General features: G+C 39.7%; 1 protein-coding gene across 1 annotated transcript in view; it reads left to right on the top strand.

The window, feature by feature from the left end:
• Positions 1-21,874, top strand: part of EML6 (EMAP like 6) — a 290,302-nt gene that overhangs the window by 144,751 nt on the left and 123,677 nt on the right. Inside the window, exons 5-6 of the mRNA XM_047782077.1 lie at positions 4,755-4,940; positions 6,822-6,957. Coding sequence (XP_047638033.1) covers positions 4,755-4,940; positions 6,822-6,957 — 322 coding nt within the window. The remainder of the gene's footprint in view (positions 1-4,754; positions 4,941-6,821; positions 6,958-21,874) is intronic.

The raw sequence follows: 21,874 nt of genomic DNA, 5'->3' as shown, positions 1-21,874 counted from the left end.
ACACAGCTCAGATCCCACATTGCTGTGGCTCTGGCATAGGCTGGCGGCTACAACTCCGATTCGACCCCTAGCCTGGGAACCTCCATATGCCGCGGGAGCAGCCCAAGAAATGGCAAAAAACAAAAAGACAAAAAAAAAAGATATACTCTTGTGTATTTTAAATAAACTGGAAGGATATCTCAAAATGTTAACAGTTATCTTTGGGTAGTGAGTTGGTAAATTTTCCCTTTATTTTAAAATTATTTTATAATAACATGTATTTCTTCCAAAACAAGAAAAAAGTAATGAAAATAAGAGGGGGAAAGATAAGACTATAGGTCCTACCATTCAGAAGTATCAGATGTCCTTAGGGCTTCATAGGCATTTTACAATCCTTGTTCAAAAAGCTGATTTTTTTACCCTGGGAATATGTCTGCTGAAAAGGCACTTTTTGCTTCATCAATAGTTGGAGGATCCTTCTTCATAATTTATAGAGTCCACCTGAAAGACTAGAAAACACATTAAATTTGATAAGGTTCAGTTGAGTTTGTACCATGTGAAAGAATAAAAACTGGCCCTATTTTCAATTTGTTTAAAGTCGAGCAGAACATTCTGAAAGAGAGGCAAAACCAAATTCTCTAGGGCTAACAGAGAGATTCCGGATCCTGGTTAGAGAAGTGTTGAGAGTTTTGTGAAGGGATGCTATTTGAGCTGCACCCTGATGGGCAGGTGAATTTGGTAATCTGGGCTTGGAAGGCAGCAGAACCCAGGGAGGGGCTGCATTTCAGTCAGGAGCTGGTCTCCCATGGAATCATGGGTCTGGGGAGCAGAAAGCTCCTTGGCTCATTAGCATATCCAAAGACTGTCCACTTTTTCATCATCCAAGAACCTCTTAATTTTCTTTCTGAGAGAACAAATATTTTGAAATATTTTGGCCATAAAATACATGGTAGCCATTACATGTTAATTCCTTTAACAGTGTGTATTAATCAAGGATGTTTATCTGCCAACATGAGTTTCCTATCAGTCTAGCATACAGAAGAGGCATTGAGTTGTTCTTTCAGTCACAAGCAAGCTCAAGATGTGCCAGATTCCGTCAGTCTGTGATGGCTGTCTGGAAGTCTGGGACCCTGACCTGGGGGCCATCATCTAGCTTGCATATTCCACAGAGGAGGCCAAGACCTGGGAGGCTGTTTGACTTGAACCCAGGTTCTTTCTCCTTCTATTTGATTGTGGGAAAATTATTTTCTCTAAGGCTGAATTTCTTCCCCTCCAAAATAACAAAAAACAAAGAAAAAAATGGGGGGGGAGGTGATGGGGATAACTACCTCCTGAATTTATTGAGTTACATTTAACAGTGTCTGGAACCAGCAGGGGCACAGTAATATTTATTTCTTTTCCCGTTTCCTAAGACCACAAAAATAGTGTCACAAATAAGATTTAAATTCAGTCTCTGGCTCCCTTTGTCAAGCTCTTTTCTCTTAGAAATTACTTCAATGATCTACCTTGGTCTAGCTCCCCCCCCCCCATCTCCTGCTGCCACCCAAAAATCACATTATCAAAAATAATAGATTAGCTGCTTTAATTGATAAAACCCTGGAACTTCTTTGAATACACTAAGAGCTGTTTGTCCTGTTAAATTTGTTAATTGTGGTTTAGCAGGCTTAAGCATTTTCCCTAAACAAAAACAAGCATTTTTTACCTCAAATGGAAGAATTGGCAAATGCTCATGCAGCCATTCTTTATTAATTTTATTTGGAAGGAAATCCACAACAAAATTCAGCAGGCTTTAATAAATTATTTTCACAATCTGTGTTTTGTACATCCAATTCTTGGACCCCTACCTTTTCTCCCCAAAGCTGCCTGACATCAAATGAATCATTCTAGTCACAAGGTGAATGCAGACTCTTCAATGCACTCTAAGAAAAGATTTTTATGTGAATTCACTATAGCTAGAGCAAAATCCTTTCTGGTTTTACAAATCCCCAGCGTTTGGCAAACAGACAGATTACAGTTCTCTGTAACAAATGCTTGAAAAACAGTAGCAGTTGAGCATTGTCTGCTTGGTTGGTTTTATAGAAAACAAGCCCACTAGGTTTGTGAATATTTTTGCTGTCTCCAGTCTCTAGACCCAGACTGAAGGGACCTTGGGATCACCTCAGGCCAGATAAGCTCCCAGGTACCTGCCAGTTGTGGCAGAATTTGCATTACAGTCTGTGAATGGAGATGGGAAAGGGTAAACAATGTTTTTTCATTTGATGGGGATTTAATGGTGTGTTGCTGCCCTAATCTGTCAATGTTTTCCAAACACGAAGTGCTTCTCAAGAAGAAATGATATTTTCTGCAGAAAATCTCATACCTATCCTGGCATTACAGCTATATATGCGGTGATTATTTGCGGTGTTTCTTGTTGACATTATACCATCTGACTGGGTGAAAAATCTCTGTCTAAGGATAATGGTCTCTTCTTTGTGAAATATTTCCATCTGAAATATTTCAATAACTCAGGCTGATGTGCACATCCAAAGTTAAAGCGGTACTAATTAGCAAGTAGTTACTCTCCTTTTAATCTTCATACACGGGGAGACACCGTGAGAAGAACATTCTGCCTTCGGCATCACCATGGAACAGCAAGTTCTTTAGCATGCATATACAAGCAGTAGTTGTTAATGTCTCTTGGTTTTTTTAGATTCAGAGTTAATACGTAAATGTTTTACAAAAGCATGTACCTAGCTATCTTTCCCCCAGTTCTTTTCTATTCTTTCTATGTATACTTTAGTGCCTTCTTATAAAAATAACAATGCCCAAAGAAACCAATGACCAGAGTTGACATGTTCTTCTCGAAGGAGAGAAGAATCTTGTATCATCTCAAATGATTGCACATCTGCCTCTGATCCTCCCTGAGCGCCACCACTGCCACAGCTGCCTGAGACCTGGCCCTCCTGGGTGGTGCAGCTGTGCAGAACTGCTTCCTTGAGTACCCAGCTACTGTGAGAGGACCACCATTTATCCTCTCCTGCAGGCACAGAATATTAGGCTCATCACTGATTTTCCCTCACACATTTCCTGTCACCTGGATTTACCTAACCCTGCTCTCCTAAACCACACGGCAGTTTCTTCCTCACCACTGATCCAAATTCTATTCTTGCTCATTCCAATTAATTCAGTGTTGTTCTGTCTTTGAATTCCCTTACCATATGGATGTCACCCGAAAATGCTGCCTTAAAATGATCTCCTTTGGGTTTTGTTTTGTTTTGTTTTTGATCTCTTTTGTTTTATATGTATCTTCTTCATTGGCTTCAAAGCCATGAAGTGCAGCCCTAAAAATGCAAAAACCAAAAACAAAAAAAAAACAAAAAAAACAAATAACTAAACGTGTGTAAAGAGCCTTTATAAATTGTGAGAGGCTACATACATGAAAGTAAAGTTATAAGTTCATCCACTGAAAAAAACTATATCAAAGTGAAATGTTTAATTTCTACATAATCACCCTGCTGCTGTCTATGAAGTAGCCCAAGCTTTTTGCTTGTGGTCTTCCACGTGATAAATTTTGCAACTAAACTGAAAAGCCTAGTCAATTACATGGATATATGGAAATATAACTCATATTTCTTTCTTTTTTTTTTTTTTTGGTCTTTTTGTCTTTATAGGGCCGCACTCACGGCATATGGAGGATCCTAGGCTAAGGGTCTAATCGGAGCTGTTGCTGCCGGCCTATGCCACAGCCACAGCAATGCCAGATCTGAGCCATGTCTTCAACTTACACCACAGCTCATGGCAACACCAGGTCCTTAACCCCCTGAGAGAGGCCAGGGATCAAACCCACAACCTCACGGTTCCTAGTTGGATTCATTTCCACTGCGCCACAACGGGAGCTCCATCTTTTTTTTTTTTGTCTTTTTTAGGGTCGCACTCATGGCATATGGAAGCTCCAGGGCTAGGGGTTGAGTCAGAGCTATATCCATTGGCCTACATCACAGCCACAGCAAAACCAAGGTCTGAGCTGCATCTGTGACCTATAGCGCAGCTCACAGCAACGTCAGAGCCATAACCCACTGAGCAAGGACAGGGATCAAACCTGTGTACTCATGAATACTAGGCAGATTTGTTTCCACTGAGCCACGATGGGAACTCCTAGAAACATATTTATGAGTAATGTTTCTACAGTGAAGATTTTGAACATTTTTTGTTAGAAATTATTTCTATATATATAGAAATATATTTATATGAAACATTTTATGTATATTATATATATATATATACTAAAAAATACCTAGAAGATATATCCACATGTTAGCAGGAGGTTGTGAATAATTTATTTTTCCTCTTTTCACTTTTCCCTATTTCTAAACTTCTCTATAATAAACCTTTACGGGTGCTATACTTTGACAAGAAATTAAACAAAAACATTCCTCCATTTTATTCCAACTCTGTGACTGTTGTCATGTTATATTATATGAACATTAAACACTTAGCAAAGTTTTAGAATTTTTGAACTTTGAAAGCTTTAAAAATACTTTTATTAAGTTTTTCCTTTATGCTGCTAGTAGTTGGATAAAGTGTTTTGCAATTCTCTGCTGTCACAGCAAAACAAATTAAATTATATCTAGTTCAACTATAGTAAATTATGTAAAAATGTATTGAAATTACATTTCATTTAATATATGTAATATACATGTTAATATACATTTTTATATTAACAAAAACATACCAATAATGAGATGCACTGGAATACTCTATTTGGGGGTCTATTTATTTTATCACTTACTTTCCAGTTTTGGACACTCTGTGGAAATGCCCTGACAGCAAAAAGAGGGATATTTGGCAAAACAGGGGATCTTCAGACCATCCTTTGCCTTGCATGTGCCAAAGAAGACATCACCTACTCTGGTGCTTTAAATGGCGACATCTATGTCTGGAAAGGGCTCAATTTAATACGCACCATTCAAGGAGCACATAGTGTAAGTACTCCCACAGAGAAATTTGGGGATGACTTATTAAATAAGTTTAAGGCACAAATCTCTATATTTTTCCCCCGTTGCTTTAGGATCAGCCAATTCTCCTGAACACTCACTAAACATTCATGATAGATTTCCCAAATTATTTTTCTTCACCTGTAAGAAATTAACATTTCAAAAAGCATAATAACTTAATTAGCCTTTTCCTTAATTGTTGATTGGCTGATTAGCGTTGTTATTCATCAGCACCAGCTTGGCAGAAGACTAGAAGTATTTCATCACCAGTCTCATCTTCTAGGCACATTTCAAACTTTATGTGCCTATGAGGCTCCTGGGGATCTTGTTAAAATGCAGACTATGACTCAGTGGGTCTGGGATGATGTCACTGCTGTTGGCCTGTGGCCCATATGTTGAATAGCAAGAGTGGAGACAATTATTATTTTTACATTGATTAGTAAGGCAGATTTTCCTCACCCTGAGTGAGAGCGTCATTTCCATGGCCACATAACAAGCTCTTAAAATGCAAACAGAAACCACTGACAACCTCTCTTTTGATGATTCGCTCCATAAGAACCAGGACAAACTTGACCCTGAGTACTCTGCTAAATTTTCAATATGTTAAAACAGATAGATTGATGCATCTACAGACGATAAGATGGAAATGCCCAGAAGAATGGGGAGGTGAATGTGAAAGGTAAAGCCTGCTGTAATAAATATAAATTTGGTAAAATACAGAGAAACTCAACAGACCTTTGGCTTGCCTCCAAATTGATCACCTGTTCCTCCGAATGTAAAGCAACGTTTAAGCAATTCTTAGCAAAAGAGCTTTATGGTTTTAGATCTTTCACTGTCTCATACGTTGAAGACCAATTTTCTTGGCTTTGCTAAGTATGAAACAGCCAGTATTGGTCCTCATTCGTAAAAACAGCAGCCTTAGTAACCTAATTTCTCTTTACACTGGATATTATGTCACCCTTGTGCTCTCATAGCACACTTTCCCATGGAAAAGCATCTTTAAGTTATGAAACTCTTTCAGATAGGAAAGAGCATCTTCAAATGATGCTTAACAAGCAAACACAAGTGTAATTTATGCTTTCATTTTAGGCATAAGCGGTATCTGCTTGAGCTCTTTGGGGTCCCTTTCTTTCATCTTTGTACCTGCAAAAGTGTTTGTGTTCCTAGCCTGCATAGTTTTCCTTGATTGTTTTGGAAAGGAATTTACTTGAAACATTTGCGCCCTTGTCTTTATAACAATCAGTCATCACAGAAAGGAATTTATGACCTCTATATTTGCTTTAACCAAGGAATTCCTGAATTTTTTTTTATAGCTTCTCATCAGTTTAATAATAGCAAAGGAGAACTTGAACTAGTTTGCTTTGGTAGTTACCATGAATTTTTAATCTAGCTAAAATGGATATTATAAATGACTACTTGTTCTATTGCTAAAATGGATACTATAAATGACTACTTGTTCTATTGCTAGGATTTCAATAGATAACAAGGAATTTTTCTAATGCTAAAGAAATTAGATTTTTTAACATCTATATGTATACACACATGCAAACACAAACACATTCTTTTTCTCACATTATCCTCCATCATGTTCCATCACAAGTGACTGGATATAGTTTCCTGTGATTTACAGCAGGACCTCATTGCTTATCCACTCCAAATGCAATAGTTTGCATTTACTAACCCCAAAGGCCCAGTCCATCCCACTCCCTCCCACTCCCCCTTGACAGCCACAAGTCTGGAGAACAAGGGATTTTTTTTTAAATTTTGGTTTGTTTTAGCTTCATTTTGTGTTCTAATTATCACCTTAATAATCTATTATGACTATTTAGAATGATTGCAACATTGAGTATTATCTGCTTTAATCAACAGTCTGGAATCTTCAGCATGTATGCTTGTGAAGAAGGCTTTGCCACTGGTGGGCGAGATGGGTGTATACGATTATGGGATACTGATTTCAAACCAATAACCAAAATTGATCTCAGGGAGACAGAGCAAGGATATAAAGGTAATGTATGTATTAATACTTACTCATAACTCAAAGTGTCAAATACCATGTGAAAGTCTGTTTCTTTTATCCTATCTTATTCCATAAAGGATTTAAGGCAGCTTATATAAATATAGTGAGTACAGGCTGAAAAGTATGTTAAAAATAAATAGATAACCCTTTTTTCTGAAGCACAAAAAGTTATCTGTGGTCCTGCTGCAAAGATAAACAACATAATGGGAAAAACTACTGGGTGTGACATCCTGGGAAATGGGACTGTAAGTCACAAAATTGGGAAGTTCTGGACAAGTTAGTTAACCTAAATGTAGCTTCATGCAGCCTCTGAAAATAAATCATAGGAAAAACAAGACAAAGGAATTTTTGGAAATAGTTTTAATGTAAATAGTTGCCATAGCAGAGTAAAGAGCAAGGGCTCAGACCCAAGGGGCCTGTGTTCAAATCCAAGCTTTACCTATGATAGGTTTGAGATCTTGGTCAATTTCCTTAACATCTCCAGGCCTCCGTTTGCCCATTTATAAAATGGGGATAATACCAGCACCAACCTCAAAGAGTTGTGTGAGGATTAAATATACTTGCAAAGTGCTTAGAATAAATTATGGTGCATAGTCAGCACTCCGTAAATGTTAGCCCTTACTACAGTATGTGAAGTGCTTGTATCAGAGAATACAAAGCAGTTTATATACATCTTTTAAAATTCTCCTGATAGGCTTTATAATCTCATTTTTCATATAAAGAATTTGAGGCTTAGAGAGTTCAAAGTGAAAAATGTAAATAGGAGAGATAAGATGAAGTCACAAAAGAGGTCAGTACCCTGAGAGCTAGTGGGGATCTCTGTTCACAGGCTGCAGGTGGCCGCTGCAGCCAGCACTGAGGGAAGGATGCTCAGTACTGAGTCATGCTGTCAGCAAAATAGAAATGTACCCATTGCTCTGGTTAAGCGGGATTACTCCCAGTGCTGAGGTAGGACAGAAATGCCCTGAGAATCTTCCTAGAGAGGGCTCTGTGACATGAGACCAAACATCCTCAAAAAGCCTGAAGTGAGCTGCCATTCACTGTGTTATTTTTCACAAAGCCCCTCTTAGGGGGCTGATGGCAGTGTGGTCCCAGAAGTTCTTCCATAGACCAAATGGTGCAGCCATGCTTGGAGCTGTCTGTTGGTCTGGGGTAGGTTGCAGGGGACTGAGAGAAGAATGCAGACTGCTATTCCCCACCCCAGCATCTTCCTTAAATAATGTTGTTTTCAGCCAAAACATTCTTTAAAATTGAGCAGCAGGGAAGTGAGCTGGATATTATACTTCCTGTATGTACCCAGAGTCCAGCTTCTTTAAAAAAAAAAAAAGTGTGTTTATTGTCAGCTCATCAGGAGATTGGATTGCTATTTTCTTATGAAATCTTGGGATCCTGGTGTGGACACCTTTCTGAATACCAGGCTCAGGGGTCATCAACACAGAAAGTTCTAAAATTTAGCGTCCACTTCCTTGCATGGGTAAGGAGACAATCAAAGTCCTCGAGTTCTCTGCCAGAGACATGGGCCAATGTAACTTTATCCAGAAAAATACTTTAGGCAGATAAAAGCAAGTAAGCAGCCGAAGAGCAGTGTTAAAAATGCTAGTAAAGTAGCCCAAAATTTTTGACCTCGAGCCATGAAATTTCTTGGTGTATCCCTCAAGGTAACTGGGAGCAAAACGTATACTTAGATAACTAATGAGTTAACTTACTAAATGGGATTATTGACCAGAACCTGGCTAGATGTTGGAGAGCATCAACTGGAATAGTTGACAGTTCCCTGTCCTTTTTGGCAGTCACTTTATCCAGCTCATTCAAAAATTGTATCACATAATTAAGGTATAAGTTTTGAAGTGTGTGGATCAGGGCAGAAGCCATAACTACTCTGCTGTACTTTTCCACTCAATATTCACTCCCTACTTTGGGCTCTCAAAAGAGCCAGTTCAACACAAGCACACCCATATAACCAGGGGTTTGTGATGATGGTGCACAGCTAAGCCCGTGGTCAGCTCCTGTCCCCAGAGTCAAAGGAAGATGGTCAGGGACACCCTCTATTTTCTGTCAGTCCCAGCTGATTTCCCCAATACACTCACTTGCCAAGATCAAGGGGGATACAGACGGTGCATTGTTGCAGAAGGACCTGAAACCAGCCTTCACCTCATAGGTGTGGCCCATGGCACCTGGGCTTATAGTTGATCAGGGGAGGGATTGGCATGCATTTTTAGGTGGATGACCAGTGGGTTGATAGCCTATATTTCAAGGGGAGTAATGGACTGTGCTTTTTGTCTTTTATTATTATTTTTTTGGGGGGGAGGGGGCTGCACCTGTGGCATATGGAGGTTCCCAGACTAGGGGTTGAATTGGAGCTGTAGCTGCTGGCCTGCACCACAGCCACAGCAATGCCAAATCTGAGCTGCATCTGCAACCTACACCACAGCTCATGGCAATGCCAGATCCTTACACTGAACAAGGCCAGGGATTGAACCTGTGTCCTCATGGATGCTGGTCAGATTTGTTTCCGCTGAACCACGACAGGAACTCCTGGACTGTGCTTTTAAAAGCTGTATAGACTATGCTCAAGTTTGTGCCCAAGGGAACCAAGAGAATTGGTGCCTTTTTCTTGCCACCTTCTTACTTTTTGCAATTGCAGCTCACTGCCAATACTCCTTTTTTAAATAAATTTTCTAGTTCTGTGAAAAATGTCATGGGTAATTTGATAGGGATTGCATTAAATCTGTAGATTGCTTTGAGTAGTATGGCGATTTTTACAATATTAATTTTTCCAACCCAGAAGCATGGAATTTCATGACGGAGCATGATAATGTGAGAAAAAAGAATGTATACATGTATGTGTAACTGGGTCACCATACTATACAGTAGAAAAAATAAATAAATCAACTAAAAAAAGGGGGGGAAGAGCAAGCGGAGGAATATTACAGAAGATAAAAAATAAATGAAATAAAATTTTAAAAAATAAAAATAAAATAAATTTTTATTATATTATAGTTGATTTACAATGTTGTACCAATTTCTGATATACAGCAAAGTGACCCAGCCATACATATGTATACATTCCCTTTCTTATATTACCTTCCACAGTGGTTTATCCCAAGACATTTCCCTGTGCTATACAGTAGGACCTTATTGCTTATCTTTTCTAAATGTAATAGTTTGCATCTGCTAACCCCAAACTCCCAGTCCATCCCACTCCCTTCCCATTCCCCCTTAGCAACCACAAGTCTGTTCTCTGTCTGTGAGTCTATTTCTGTTTTGTAGATCAGTTCATTTGTGTCATATTTTCGATTATACATATAAGTGATATCACATGGTATTTGTCTTTGACTTACTTCACTTAGTATGAAAATCTCTAGTTGCATCCATGTTGCTGTGGGTGGCATTATTTTACTCTCTTTTATAGCTGAGTAGTATTCTATTGTGTATATGTACCACATCTCCTTAATCCATTCATCTGTCCATAGACATTTATGTTGTTTCCACATCTTGGCTGTTGTGAGTAGTGCTACAATGAGCATTGGGGTGAATGTATCTTTTTAATTATAGGGTTGTTTTTTTTTTTATATATATGCCCAGGAGTGGGATTGCTGGATCATATGGTAGTTCTATATGTAGTTTTCCGAGGCATTTCCATACTGTTTTCCATAGAGGTTGTACCAATTTGCATTCCCACCAACAGTATAGGAAGGATCCCTTTTTCTCCACACCCTTTCCAACATTTGTTATTTGTAGACTTAATTAATGATGACCATTCTGACCTGCGTGAGGTGGTACCTCATTGTAGTTTTGATTTGTAATTCTCTAATGATTAGTGATGTTGAGCATCTTTTCATGTGCCTACTGGCCATCTGTATGTTTTCTTTGGAGAAATGTCTATTTAGATCTTCTCTCCATTTTTGATTGAGTTATTTTTTGTTGTTGTTGTTGAGTTCTATCAGTTGTTTGTACATTTTGGAGATTAAGCCCTTGTTGGTTGCATTGTTTGCAACTATTTTCTCCCATTCTGTAAGGTGTCTTTTTTTTTTTTTATGGTTTCCTTTGCTGTGCAGAAGCTTGTAAGTTTGATTAAGTACCATTTATTTATTTTTGTATTTATTTCTATTGCTTTGAGAGACTGGCCTAAGAAAACATTTGCATGGTTTATGTCAGATAATGTTTTGCCTATGTTCTCTTCTAGGAGTGTCATGTCTTATGTTTAAGTCGTTAAACCATTTTGAGTTTACTTTTGTGCATAGTGTGGGGGTGTGTTCTGGTTTCACTGATTTACATGCAGCTGTCCACTTTTCCCAGGACCATGTGCTGAAGAGACTTCCTTTTTCCCGTTGTATATATTCTTGCCTCCTTTGTCGAAGATTAATTGACCATAGGTGTCTGGATTTCAATATTCTTATTTACTTTAAATTGATCTTAATGCATCACTTTCTCTCTTTTTTACTTCTCATGAGCAATGATGTCTGTGAAATTATGGCTTTAAGATATTGTTTATTTACATATATATTTTTCCTCATTAGAGTAATTTCTAACTATTAGAATAAAAATTTTGTCCACGTGGGTAGTTCCCACTGTGGTCCAGTGGGTTAAGAATCTAACTCCAGTGGCTTGGATTACTGTGGAGGCATAGGTTCAATCCATGGCCAGCACAGTGGGTTAAGGATCCAGCATTACCACAGCTGTGGTGTAGATTGCAGCTGTGGCTCAGATTCAGTGCCTGGCCTGGGAACTTCCATATGCTATGAGTGTGGCCATTAATAAAACTTTTGTCCAAGTAGCATTCCCCTATCATTGGGGCCTTTGCCCATCACACCTTTGGAGCACTGTAGCAGAAGTCCACTATGTACTATCAAACTTCCAAAGAATTGCTGGTTTTTATTCCAGGGCTCATTAGAAAGCAGGATAAAGGTCTAGAGCCAAACGAATGAAAGACTCCTAGTTGAAGTGTTGGTAACAGCCCTAAATCTGGCCTTCTCTTCAGCTTCAATTCAGCTAGTTTTCAAGCCTGCATGGACAGGGCCTTGCAGGGGAAATCTGCCAGGATCCTGAATCAACCTCAGATACTCTTTAAAAAAAATAATTCAATGAATTTTATTATTATTATTATTATTATTATTGCTTTTTTTAGGGCCACACCTGCAGCATATGTACATTCCCAGGCTAGGGGTCCAATTAGAACTACAGCTGCTGGCCTACCCCACAGCCACAGCAATGCAGGATCTGAGCCACATTTTAACTACCTGAGTCCTCATGGATACTAGTCAGGCTCATTACCACTGAGCCACAATGGGAACTTCCAATGAATTTTATTATATTTATAGCTGTACAACCATCATCAAACCTAATTTTAGAACATTTACATCCCAAACCCCTGGTCCAAGGATGACATTTGACGTCCAGTGAAAACAATTAACCCTACTTGAAATTGAGGGTGAATCAGCTTGGAGATAGGTCATTGTTACATCAACAAGAATCTCAGGGTTCCTTTGCCTCTCCCCAAGTCTTAGTCAAAGAAAATGGACTTCTTAAGATCAGAGGACCATTCCTCAATCAAGAGAATAATAGTGTTTTATTTACACCTGTGACACAACTTTTGTGAGTTACTAGATACTTACTGCAAACAAGTTTTTGCTAACACATGGTGACATAAACCAACAACCTAATTCATCCAGACCCCTTATCTAAAATTCTAAAATCAAAAAACTCAGAATGCCTATGTATAATACATTATATAAGCATATAGATAATTATGCCTATGTTATATATATTATATAGAAAATATATTTTTTGTTTTAGCAACCAACTTTTTTTGTAGTAAAATATACATAATTCCATTTATCATTTTAGCTTTTTAAATGAACATATCAGTGACATTAATTAAATGCAATCACATTTTTGTGCAGACATCACAACCATCCATCTCCAGAACTAATTTTTTATCTTTCCAAACTGAAGCATCATACCCATTAAACAATAACTTCCCATCCCCCTCTCCTTCTAGCCCCTGAAAGCCACCATTCTACTTTCTGTCTTTCTGAATTTACCTATTCTATAAGTACTTCATATAAGTGGAATTATATAGTACTTGCTCTTTTGTCACTGGCTTATTTCTCTTAGCATAATGTCTTCAAGGCTTATCCATGTTGTAGTATTTATCAGAATTTCCTTTGTTTTAAGACTAATAGTATTCCATTTCACATCACATTTTGTTTATCAATTCATCTGTTGATGATGCTTCAGTTGCTCTCACTTTTTGGCTATTGCAAATAAGGCTGCAATGAACATGGGTATACAGATATCTCTTTGAGACCCTGCTTTCAATTCCAGAAGTGAAATTATTGGATTGTATGATATTTCTATTTTTAATCTCTTTGAGGAACTTCCATACTATTCTCCATAGTAGCTGTACCATTTTACATTCCTACCAGGTGCACACAGGTTCAACTTTCTCCACATCCTCACTAGTACTTACTTTCTTTGTGTGTGTTTTTTTTTTTTTGATAATTGCCATTCTGATAGGAGTGAAATAGTATTCATGGTGTTTTTGATTTGCATTTCCCTAATGACTACTGTTTTTGAGCATCTTTTAAGCTTGTTGGCTATTTGTATATCATTTTTGGAAAAAATTTCTATTCAAGTCTTTGGCCCATTTTTTTGTCTTTTGTTTTTTTTTTTTAATTGAAGTATAGTTGGTGTACAATATTGTGTTTCAGGTATACAACAGAGTGATTTGGTTATATGTATATATTTATACTTTTAAAATTATTTTTCACTATAGCTTAATACAAGATACTGAATACAGTACTCTGTGCTTACAGAAAATTCTTGTTATCTTTTATTTATCTATTTTTTGGTTTTATTGAGTTGTAGGAGTTCTTTGTATATTCTAGGTATCAAATTCCTTATCAGATTTGCAAATACCTCCTCCAGTTCCATGAGTTGACTTTTCTCTGTTGATGGTATCCTTTGAGGCACAAAGTTTTTACCTCTTTTTTTTTCTTTCTTTTTTTTTTTTTTTGGTCTTTTTTTTAGGGCTGCATCCATGGCATATGGAGGTTCCCAGGCTAGGGGTCAAATCTGAGCAGTTGCTGCCGCCTACGCCAGAGCTACAGCAACGTGGGATCCGAGCCACATCTGCAATCTACACCACAGCTCACAGCAACACCGGATCCTTAACCCACTGAGCAAAACTAGGAATTGAACCCGAAACCTCATGGTTCCTAGTCGGATTCATTTCTGCTGTGCCACGACAGGAACTTCCATTGTTATCTATTTTATATATGGCGGTGTACATCTGTTAATCCCATACTCCCAGTTTATCCCTCCCCACCCATCCCCTTTGATAACCATAAATTTGTTTTCTCTGTCTGAGTATGTTTCTGTTTTGTAAGTTCATTTGTTTTTAGATTCCACATATATTATAGATAATATCATATGATATTTACCTTTCTCTGTCTCTCTTCACTTAGTATGAAAATTTCTAGGTCCATGCAATTTGCTGCAAATGGCATTATTTCATTTTTATGGCTAAGTAATATTCCATTTGTATATATCACACTTCTTTACCCATTTATCTGTCAGTGGACATTTAGGTTGCTTCTATGTCTTGGTTATTGTAAATAGCGCTGCGGTGAACACTGGGGTGCAGGAAGCTTTTCAAATTATGGTTTTCTTGGGATAGATACCGGGGAGTAGAATTGCTAGATCACATGGTAGCTCTATTGTTAGTTTTTTAAGGAACCTTCATACTATTCTCCATATGGCTACACCAATTTACATTCCCACCAACACTGTAGGAGGGTCCATTTTCTCCACACCCTCTCCAGCATTTATTATTTGTAGACTTTTTAATGATGGCTATTCTGACTGGTGTGAGGTGATACCTTATGGTGGTTTTGATTTGTATTTCTCTAATAATTAGCAATGTAAGTCTTTAAGCCATTTTGAGTTTATTTTTGTGTATAGCATGAGGATGTGTTCTAACTTCATTGATTTATATGCAACTGTTCAACTTTCCAAACACCACTTGCTGAAGAGACCATCTTTTCTCCATTGTACATTCTTGCCTCCTTTGTTGAAGCTTATTTGACCATAGGTGTTAGTTTATTTCTGGGCTCTCTATTCTGTTCCATTGGTCTACATGTCTGCTTTTGTGCCAATACCACACTGTTTGGATTACTGTATCTTTTTTGGTAGTATTGTCTAAAGTCTGAAAAGGTTATGCCTCCAACTTTGTTATTTTTCCTCAGAATTGCTGTAGCAATTTTGGAACTTTTCTGGTTCCATATAAATTTTAGGATTATTTTTCTAGTTCTATGAAAAATTTTGTGGGAAATTTGATAGGGACCACAATAAATCTATAGATTTCTTTGGGTAGTGTGGCCATTTTTTTTTTTTTTCATTTTAACAGTATTAATTCTCCCAATCCAAGGGCCTTGGACATCTTTCCATTTCTTTGAATCCTCTTTGATTTCCTTTACAAATGTTTTATAATTCTCATCATGTAAGTCTTCCATTCCCTTGGTTAGGTTTACCCGTAGGCATTTAATTTATTTTCTTGATGAGACTTTAAATGGGATTTTTTAAACTTTCTATTTCTTATATTTCATTTGTAGAGCAAAGAAATGCAACAAATTTCTGTATATTAATCTTGTATACTGCTACCTTGCCAAATTCACTTATCAGTTTTAATGGTTTTTGTGTGGAGTCTTTAGGGTTTTCTATGTAGAGTATAATGACAGCTTTACCTCTTCTCTTCTGGTTTGGATACCTTTTATTTATTTCTCTTATGTGATTGCTGTGTCTAGGAATTCCTTCCATTACTATGTTGAGAAGTGGTGAGGGTGAGCATCCTTGTCTTGTTATGGAATTTAACAGGAAGACTTTCAGCTTTTCATCATTGAGTATGATGTTGGCTGTGGGTTTGTCATAAATGGCTTTTATTATGTTGAGATATATCCCCTCTATATGTGCTTTGGCAAGAGTTTTTTTTTTTAAATCATGAATGGATGTTAAATCTTATCAAATGCTTTTTCTGCATCTGTTATAGATGATCATGTAGCTTTTGTCTTTTGTTGATGTAGTATATGGCATATATTGAGCTTTTCCCATTTTTCTGTCATTTTTTTAGGGCCTCAGGTGGCATATGGAAATTCCCAGGCTAGGGATCAAATCTGAGCTACAGCTGCTGGCCTATGTCATAGCCACAGCCACACCAGATCCGAGCTACATCTGCAATCCACACCACAGTTCATGGGAATGCTGGATCCTTAACCCACTGAGGAATTGAACCCACTTCCTCATGGATACTAATCAGGCATGTTACTGCTGAGCCACAATGGGAACTCCATAAGCTTTGCCCATTTTTAAATCAAAATGTTTGTTATTTTGTTGCCAAGCTATAAGAGTTCTTTATATATCTTGGATATTAGACCCTTATCAAATATATGATTTGTAAATATTTTCTCATTTCATAGGTTGCCTTCTAAGTCTGTTTATTAGGTTCTGTGATGCACAGAAGTTTTTTTAATTTTGATGTAATTAAATATATATTTTTTTTTCTTTTGTTACCTGTGCTTTTGATGTCATACCAAAAAATTATTGCCAAACACAATTTCATGAAGATTTCCCCCTATATTTTCTTATAAGTGTTTTATGGATTTAGCTTCTATATTTATGTCTTTGATCCATTTTTGAGCTAATTTTTGCATATGATATAAGGTAAGAGTCCAACTTCTTTTTTTTCCCCGAACTATTTTTATAACTAATTTGGCAGCAAAACCTGACTTAAACTTATATGAAGCTGTTTTTTGGTCTCTATATGTGTGAATATTCACACAGTTCACTGTAGAAATATTTGATTTCAAGGTGCTGCTCCCAGACTCCATTGGATCTATAACATGAGTTCAAGATCCAAAAGTTTCTCAATTCCAAAGTGCACCTAGCCCAAAGAGTTTCAGGCATGTGGGATGGTGGGTCTCCAATACATTTTTCAGTGAATATCAAATTCTGGAATTTTCAAAGTGGGAGAGACATCGATGTCAGTGTGTGGAACTCTCTCCACTTATGGATGAGTCGAATAAGGATCAGGGCCACTAGATCAAGCTAATTGTAGGATTAGGGCTCTAACACAAGTCTCACACCAAACTTGACAAAAAGTGCATTTTGAGTCTGATCATTTTAAAAAAAAATTTATGATCTTGGTAAAACAATAAACTTAAACGACTTATAGTGGTAGCAAGAAAAGTCAAAAATAATTCTTAAAGCAAGGCAATCAAATAAATTACATCTATGATAATAAAATACTTTGAGTTAATGGTTGTAAATGATTATGTCTAAAGGAGTACAGTGATTATTCACACAGTAGAAGATGCATTATTCACTTATTTATTCATTCAGTAAGCATCTATGAAGCATCTACCAAGTGCCTAGGAACTGGACAAGTTCTTCTAAAGAGTGTGCTTCAGGCATTTTATTGGTGTCTTTAACTTCCAACACATAGTTGTTGAGTTGTCTCTATGTCTAACGAACTCTAAACTCTGAATCCAGAGATATCCTGCATTAGATCAAGCAGCATTCCTCAGCAGTGAGCAAGCCTAGGAGCTGGGGTCTCGGGGATACAAAATGCCTCTTCTTAGCCTTCTCACTATTTCTACATCCTCCTAGCTGGTCTGAATCACCATCTTGCACACAGACTATTGCAGTTGCTTTGCAACTTGTGTCCATGCTTCAGCCATGATTCTCAGAATAGCAGTCAAAGGGAGATGTTTGAAATCTACATGAGCCAGACCACATTTTCTCAAAACCCTGCCATCACTCCATTTTCCTCAGAAAAGAGTCCAAGTCCTTAGGATGGCCTTCCAGCCTTGAGCTCCTTCATGTCTCCTTCCCTCACTCTGCTCTGCCCTCTGCTCAGACTGCTCCTCTTCCCTGCCTCTGTGCTCCCAGGATGCTCCCTCTGCTTGCCACACTCTTCCCAGGAATCTGTGTGCCTAGTGCCCCCTCTCCTTAAAGCCTTTGCTCAAGAGAAGCTGACCTGATGACATTATTTAAAATCACAACCTGCTCTCCCTCCACCATCCCGGCAGTCCTGATCCCTTTTCCCCAGATCTTCTTTTCACCTTGTAAACACAATTTAATTTACCTGTTCTTACGGTAATGACTGTTATGTGTTTCTACAAAGCAGAAGTCTCTTTGCTCACTGATGCCTCCCAAGCACTTAGAACAGTGCCTGGTGCATGTAGGCACCCTGGAAACATGAATGGATGAAGAGTGTGGTGTGTCACTGAAGTACAGAGTGACAGGTGACAAGGCTTCAGAGGGAGGAACAGATAACTATTGTTGTTCAAACTCGGCTCCCATGGATCAGCAATAGGAGGTCATAGAAGGGCTTAGAGGGGTGAGTTTATGGTCAGGACTCTTCCTGCTCAGGAGCAGAGAGTGGACCAGAGTGGGGCAGGATTAGAGATGGGATTCTAGGAGTCTCTCTCTCCATGACCCATCTTTTTATTACTATTTTGCTTCTTCAGAGAACATTGAGGATCATTCTGCCCAGTGATGTTCACTCAGGGCTGCTTTTATCCTCTGGAAGACATTTGGTATTGTCTGGAGACATTTTTGATTGTCAGCAGAGGGGAGGGTGCTGCTGGGATTTCTGAATAGAGGCCAGGGATGCTGCTAAACATCCTATAGTGACACCTTGCAATGATACATACCTCAACTAAGAATTATCTGGCCCCAAAAGTTTACAATACTGTGGTTGGGAAACCCTGGTATAGGCAGTTCAGAGAACCAGCTCTCAAATCTGAAAACAACCTTATTAACAATAGAAACAAAGCAGGCACCTTCTGTTGTTCTCCTGGTCCCTTGCTTCATTACTCACCTCCACTCCCATCACCTCCAGCCCCTCTATCCCTGTCTACTTCTCTTGGTACTTTGGGCCATGCCTCCTGCATCACTCTTGTCCTGAGGGAGTAGAGGACCTGTAGACGAACATTCAGGCACTGGGACTATTGCAGGAAGGGGGAACCCCTTCCAGGGTCAGAATATGGGCTCTTGTCTGACACTTGAAAATGAATTGTCCGAGGAGACACACATAGTGACAAAGCAAAAGGCTTTATTGGGAAGGGGTACTTCGTGGGGGAGCAGCATGGTGAGGAAACCCAGGAGAATTGCTCTGCCATGGGGCTTACAGTCTCCCGTTTTATGGGAATGGGGTTCATTTTCTGGTCTCTGGCCAATCATCTTGCTCAGCCTGCACTTGGTCTGCCTCAGGGTCCTTCTTGGTGATGCGCCCTCCTCTCAGCCAAGATGGACTTAGCGCCAAGGATTCTTAATAGGATTCTCACTCCTATGGGCCCCTCCCAAATTACTGGTTCTTCTTCAGGACAGCACTATGTTCCTTATCAGGGCCTCCTGTTGTGAGACAACTCGTGCAAGCAGTTATTATCTGCCTGGCCAAGGTGGGCAGTTTCAGACAGTGATTCCCTAACAGGATGGTGATGTGTGCGGCTGGAAGAGGTCGGGGTGGGGGTGGGGTGTTTGCTGCTGTTTGTTCAGACTCCATGTGGAATGTGGTGGCAGACAAGCAGAGGCTAACTGTCTGGCTCGTTCTGGTAGTAATTCCCTGATAAACACTCCACCCCAGCCGGCTTCCTGTGAAAACCAGCCCAGTGTTTCTTCCTGGGGTGGAAGCAGTGGACTTGGCAATGTTTTTGTCTTCTCAGGCCCGTTAGGCTCTGTGGATCCTTCAGATTTCCTGAGATTTGGGATCCTGTGGACTGGAGTTGGCAACAGGGATTTTGGAAAGCATATCTTTCACTGTGAATTCTGCAGGAAGTTCTCAGTCAGGGAGCCCTTGTAAATGGGAGCTGCAGGCCGTGGGCACTTGGTGCTGCAAACCCTTTTGAGACCAGCCCCTGCCCAGTCCATGGAGAGGCCTTGGCTCTCCTGCAGCAGCTCCTGGTGCCAGTTGTCTGCTCTGTGCTAAGCGATCTGCATGCAGGATCCCCTTTATCCTCCAGCAGCATGAGGGGCCCCAGGGAGAGTAGCTCCTAGAGCATGAAATGTGTGTAGTTGCCTGGGGCCCATGCTCTGAAGGGCCCTGCACTTAGTTTCACTGCTCACTGTCATCACTCTTTATTCATTTTTAAACAAGGGGGTCTCACATTTCCATTTGTATTGGACTCCAGAAATCATAAGGCCAGTCTTGTCCCCCCAGTCACCTGTACTCACGAATCCCTGGGGATGCAAGTCTGCCCCCTCTTGTTGACTGTAGGTTCCAAACTCTGCCTTTCATATCACCCTAGGGCACCGGAGCCTGGCCCACTTCCAGACTCCCTGGGCACCTCATGCCCCCTCCTGAGGGGAGACAGGAGGTAGGCGGTCCCTGCTGTTTTCTCCACACCTTCTCCCAACACTCCCTCTTCCCTCTAAGTGAAATGTCCTCTGTCTTGCCCTTGTGTTACCTTTCACCTGGCGCTCCCTCGTCTTGCACCTTTAGTGAGGGTAGGTTTATAGGAGAAGGCATCACCTTGTCTCCTCTGATCTTTGGTACCATGTGCTGAGTGCACTTCCACAGAGAAGGAAAACGCCTTTGTGGGGAAGAGAGATTGCTCCAGACTTGTGCTGCCTCACTCCTCATTTCATCTCTATTGCCTGCTCACTCTAGGACTTGGGGCAAATAATGTAAACAGTCTATGATGTAATTTCGTCATTTATTCGGTAGATATTTACTGTCCCTGGGCCTCCTCCTGGTCAACGTGAGTCTTCCTGGGAGAGCGGTCGAAGCCCTGGGCACAGGGCCTCACAGTGTCTGGGGAGGACCATTCCCAACCATTTGTAGGGCTTGCCTGTTTGACTCAGAATTGATTTCTCAAAGTGGTACTTATTTTTGGCCATCTGCTCATCAAGGCTTGGGCTTTCTAATCTTTTAGCGTGGAGTTTTACAATGTATGGCTGAAGAACTACTGCATTAGAATCACTGGTGATGTAGCCTGCAAATCTGAATTTTCAATAGTGTGGCTAAAGTCTAAAAACACACACTAGCTTGGGAACAGCTTGATAGTGGTTGGTTCTCAACAAGTGGTTCTCAGCCCCGAGGAGCTAAAAATAATTATGTCTAGCCCCACTCCAGACCAATTGAGAGGAATTTGTGGGAAGGGTCCAGGTATCCATATATTTTTTTTTTTTCCATTTCTTGGGCCGCTCCCACGGCATATGGAGGTTCCCAGGGTAGGGGTCGAATCGGAGCTGTAGCCACCGGCCTACGCCAAAGCCACAGCAACACGGGATCTGAGCCTCATCTGCAACCTACACCACAGCTCACGGCAACGCCAGATCCTTAACTCACTGACAAAGGCCAGGGATCGAACCCACAACCTCCTGGTTCCTAGTCGGATTCGTTAACCACTGTGCCACGATGGGAACTCCCAGGTATCCATATTTTTAAAACCCTTTGCTTACAGATTCTGGTGGACAGTAAGTGTTGGAGCAGCTGCTCTTGGTCCTTTTCCATATTTCAGGCCTCGATGCACCAGATTTAAAAACACTGAGAAGTACCAACCCCCTCTCCACTGCCAGTCTGCCCTTCCTGGGCCAGATAATTGGGGGGGAGGGATTTTTATTCCCCAGATAGTGCTCTCTTTGTGTGTTAGACCATAACCTTTCCTTCTCAGAGTCATTAGTGATAGCACATCAAAACGATAACAAACAACAAATAAGTTGTAACACAGGGACATAACTAAGAGACTCAAGGGAAGGCATGCAGCAACTTCATAGCTCCTTGGGCTGACCCTTCCCAGGATGGAATCTGACCACACTCCCAGCAAGCTGTTCTTCATTGAGATGTAAACTTAATTTAAGAAAAAACAGAAAACAAAAAACTTGCTGGTTAAAATAATAACTT

The sequence above is a fragment of the Phacochoerus africanus genome, chromosome 5 (genome assembly GCF_016906955.1).
Source record: "Phacochoerus africanus isolate WHEZ1 chromosome 5, ROS_Pafr_v1, whole genome shotgun sequence".
NCBI lineage: Eukaryota > Metazoa > Chordata > Mammalia > Artiodactyla > Suidae > Phacochoerus > Phacochoerus africanus.
Note: the sequence above shows the minus strand (reverse complement) of the source record. Positions and strands in the feature narration are given on the sequence as shown.